A 4,277-nucleotide genomic window follows, 5' to 3' on the forward strand; every position below is an offset into this window, starting at 1 on the left:
GCTTTCCTGCAGGTGAGCTCCTCAGAGGCACAGGGAGGAGAGGAGCATTTCCCCGTGAGATCAGTAGCGCTGCGACCACAGACGGTACTGCGCCTGCGCTGAGGCAGAGCACGTGGAGGGCTCGTTTTCGTGCATCTGGTGCACTAGACAGTGGCAGGAGCAGGGCCTTCTTCTCATTGGCTGGGGGACATTGTGGGAAAGTACTCTGTTAGAGGAAGGGGTCGGCCTGACAAGAGCAGGAGCTGAGCTGGCTGGAGGCTGCAGTTGTGAAGCTGGTCTAACGGGGAGGAGCCATGAGGACATCCAGGGGAGCTTTAGTCGTGTTCTCGTGGCTGCAGCTGAGCTGTGAGTTGACAAGTATGGGACACGGAGGATATTAGTGGATGGGCTTCAGAAGTCAAGAACGGCTTTATTCAGGGTTCCCCCATTAGTGTAGAAAAGAGCATTCAGAAGCGTAAGAACCTGGAATCTCTTCTCCTTTCTCTAACCTTTTCTTTCTGCACAGGGTTCAGCCAAGGAGAGATGGTGGAGCAGCGGCCTTCGACCCTGAGTGTGCGACAGGGACGCAGCTCTGTCATCAACTGCAGCTATTCAGACAGTGCCTCAGTCTACTTCCCTTGGTATAAGCAAGAGCTTGGAAAAGGTCCCCAGCTCCTTATAGACATTCGTTCCACCACGGCCACAAAAGAAGACCAAAGGCTCACTGTCTCACTGAGCAGGACGGCCAGACATCTGTCCCTGCACATCGCAGACACGCAGCCTGAAGACTCAGCTGTGTACTTCTGCGCAGCAAGCACACACTGCTCCCCAGACACCTGCTGCCTGCACTCAAACCTGCCAGTGGGGCAGCCCCTGGCCTTTGACACAGACCTTCCAGGAGCGCGTTTGTCCTTTGTTGGTCTGCAAGTGGAAGGTAATATGTTAGGCAGTAAAAGCATATGTTAAGATTAGGATGGAGATGACCCATTCCTGATTCAGATAAAATAACCACCTTATGCTGGAGTCAACACAACAGGGAGAACATAAGATAATAATCACAGATTCGGGTGCCTGAGTAGCTCTGTGGGTTAAGCATTGAACTCTTGTTTTTTTTGTTGTTTGGTTTTTTAGATTTTATTATTTTCTTGGAAGAGAGGGAGTGAGCACAAGCAGGGGAAGCAACAGAGGGAGGAGGAGTAGCAGGGTCCCCGCCAAACAGGGAGACTGACGTGCTGTTCATCCCAGGCCCCTGGGATCATGACCTGAGGTGAAGGCAGATGCTTAACCGACTGAGCCACCCAGAGCCCCCAAGTCTTGGTTTTGGTTGAAGTTATGATCTCAGGGTCATGAGATCAAGTCCTGAATCAGGCTGCAATCACAGCGAGGAATCCTTTCCCTCTCCCTCTCCCATTGCCCCTCCCCTCGCTTTCTCCTCTCCTTCTCTAATAAATAAATAAATCTTAAAAAGAAAAAGAATCTGAGATCATTCTGTGGGATTCAACTTCATTCATGATGTTTCTTCTGTCTAGAATTCATATATTCCACCATTGAACAATTCTGATTTTCTGGAATATTTGACTATTAAAATCATTGACTATAAAATAGTGTGACTTTTCTTCTGAAAGTCTTCATTAAAAAGACAAGTATTCCTTATAATTGGTATTATTTTAGGACCCAGTAAATACTGTATACCAATTAAAGGCCATTTGTTCATTTCTGTTTAATTTAACAATTATTTCGGAGTGCTTAAAAAAATGACAGTCACAGTTCTAAATATTGGGGCACAGTACCAAAAACAAAGAATCACTCAGCAATGACCTGACTTCCTATTACTTTTTCCATGTTCAACCCCAACCCATTTCTGGCAGTCGGTGGGTTACAGGCTGGCCCACATGGCACATGAGAATATGAAGCACTGTAGTAAGATGCTTAGAAGATTATTATCCTCCCACCTACAGAAACGCCCTCCGAAGCTGTGTTAAAGAACTTCCATAGCAGGTAGTGTCTTAAGAACAAAATAGACCTGAGAGGGCAGGATTGCTGTTCAGAATTCCAGGGGCACCTGAAAACTGACATGTGCCTCATGAAGTCAGAGATGAAACACATGGTGACTTGGGGAGGACTCTGGCCAACACGCACGCACTTCAGGCCCCGTCCACCAGGGGGCGCAGCTTCCTACCACAATCACATTTCCTGTGTGAAATGTGGGCTTGCACTGATCATTTCTCTGTCACTCCAAAGCTGCTTCATGGTAAGAAAGAAGAACATTATTTAGGTGACACTGCAGAGATGAAGTGTTCTCCAGGTTTCGTGACTGCGGTACTCTTAATGCTTGGTAAGTAAAATGCCTCTTAAAACTTGGATTCTTTCTTCCATTGTGTCAGAAAACATTTTTTTAAAGATTTTATTTATTTATTTGACAGAGAGGCAGCCAGATAGAAAGGGAACACAAGTAGGGGGAGTGGGAGAGGAAGAAGCAGGCTCCCAGCGGAGGAGCCTGATGTGGGGCTCGATCCCAGGGCTCTGGGATCACGCCCTGAGCCGAAGGCAGACACTTAACAACTGAGCCACCAAGGCGCCCCTGTCAGAAAACTTTTGACTATAATTTTATTCAAGAGTTTTATGCCCAGGTGACACAGGTCTCTTCTTTTTCCTCAGGACAAACCCAAGGAGACTCAGTGACCCAGTCAGAAGGCCAACTGACCCTCTTAGAAAAGGAGTCCCTGACTATAAACTGTACTTTTTCAACGACATGGTCCCCCACTCTTTTCTGGTATGTCCAGCATCCCGGAGAAGGTCTACAGCTCCTTCTGAAAGCCATGAAGGAGAAGGAGAAGGGAATCAACAAAGGATTTGAAGCCACCTATGACAAAGATTCCAAATCCTTCCACCTGGAGAAAGGCTCAGTGCAAGCATCAGATTCAGCTGTGTACTACTGTGCCATGAGTGACACAGTGACAGGGACTACAGGGGGAGCTGAGCGCAAACTCTGAGCAGAACAGGGGCCTGGATGCTGAGAGTCTCTGACTGACCCACTCTGGTTCCAGCTCAGTCTGTGGTTGTCTGTCCCCCAGTGTCTGCTTGATACAAAATCACAGAGACACCGAGAGTATAGGAACCAGAAGTATCATCCCCACTCCAGCTGTTCCTTAGTGACACTGAGGACAATTTGATGCCAAGAGTCCCTCAGCCAGGGAGTAGGTAATTTCCAGGTAAAATCACGTGGTCTCTTGCTCATCCTTGCAGTGAACGTCCAGCCCCACAAGTTTTTCAGGGTATCCTGGTGAGTGTTGCTGTGTCTGTGACACTTTTAGAGACACACGGTGTGTCTGAGAAGGTGGTGATGTCCATTGTCTTCCTGACAGAGTGTGGCAGGAGAGGTGATGGGAGAGCTTCAGCCCCAAACCAGGATTCAGTAGAGAAAGAAGGGAAGGGAAGAAAGGAGGAAGAACACATGTACCCAAGCAAGGAAAAGAGAAGCCAGGGAACTCAGCCCTGGTTTCTTTTCTGGTAAATCAGGTGGTAAACACAGGCTAATATTCAACATGAAGGGGTGGGGGCAGAAACAGAACGGAGGAAGTGGGTCATGGCTAGCCAGTTAAATAGATCAATTGGCTTTCTGACAGTAGGAACTCAAGGAGATCCTTCTCAGTGCCTAGGAAATATGGTGAGAGAAAATGCTCTTGCACTGATGTTTCCTAACAATATAAATAGATAGGTGACACTGGGGGGGGGAGATCCTATAGATTTCTCTAATTCTTGTTTTGCAAGCTGTCACAGAGAGCCACAAATCATGGGATTGGGAGAATGTATGGGGGGTAAGTGAAGTTGTACAAAGAATAATAGAAAAGCAGTTGTCTGTATTGCAGTGCAGGACTTTGCCAAAAAGGTTGCAATCTTCCTTATTTTTTAAAATATTTTTAAGGTCTTATCTATTTACTTTAGAAAGAGAGTGAGAGACAGCCAGAGCATACATATGTGGGGGGGATTTGGGGGAGTGCGGGAGGTGGGGAGAAAATCTCAATCAGACTCCTCATTGAGCGGAGAGCCTGACATGGGGCTTGATCTCAGGATTCTGAGATCATGACCTGAGCCAAAAGCAAGAGTCAGTTGCTTAACCAACTGAGCCACCCAGGTGCCTGATGATCTTCTTTAATTATGATCCACTTCAGCAGATTTTATGAATGAGCCGTGTTTAGAATATTAATACATTTTCTTATATATTAGTGTATATTTTTGGTTTAAATCAATTTTTTATTGGTTTAAATTATAAACTTTTTGAAACCTCTATCAATATA

The 4,277-nt window shown here is 46.4% G+C and overlaps 2 gene segments (V, D, J or C); both read left to right on the top strand.

The window, feature by feature from the left end:
* Nucleotides 1-201: 201 nt before the first annotated feature.
* Nucleotides 202-1,518, top strand: LOC117800371. The segment is given in 3 exon segments: nt 202-345; nt 506-913; nt 1,111-1,518. Coding segments are annotated over 3 exon segments (492 nt in total).
* Nucleotides 1,519-1,701: 183 nt separating this feature from the next.
* LOC109488739 lies at nt 1,702-3,337 on the top strand. The segment is given in 2 exon segments: nt 1,702-2,314; nt 2,638-3,337. Coding segments are annotated over 2 exon segments (468 nt in total).
* The last annotated feature ends 940 nt before the right edge of the window (nt 3,338-4,277 follow it).

Source organism: Ailuropoda melanoleuca, unplaced genomic scaffold (genome assembly GCF_002007445.2).
Source record: "Ailuropoda melanoleuca isolate Jingjing unplaced genomic scaffold, ASM200744v2 unplaced-scaffold6900, whole genome shotgun sequence".
NCBI lineage: Eukaryota > Metazoa > Chordata > Mammalia > Carnivora > Ursidae > Ailuropoda > Ailuropoda melanoleuca.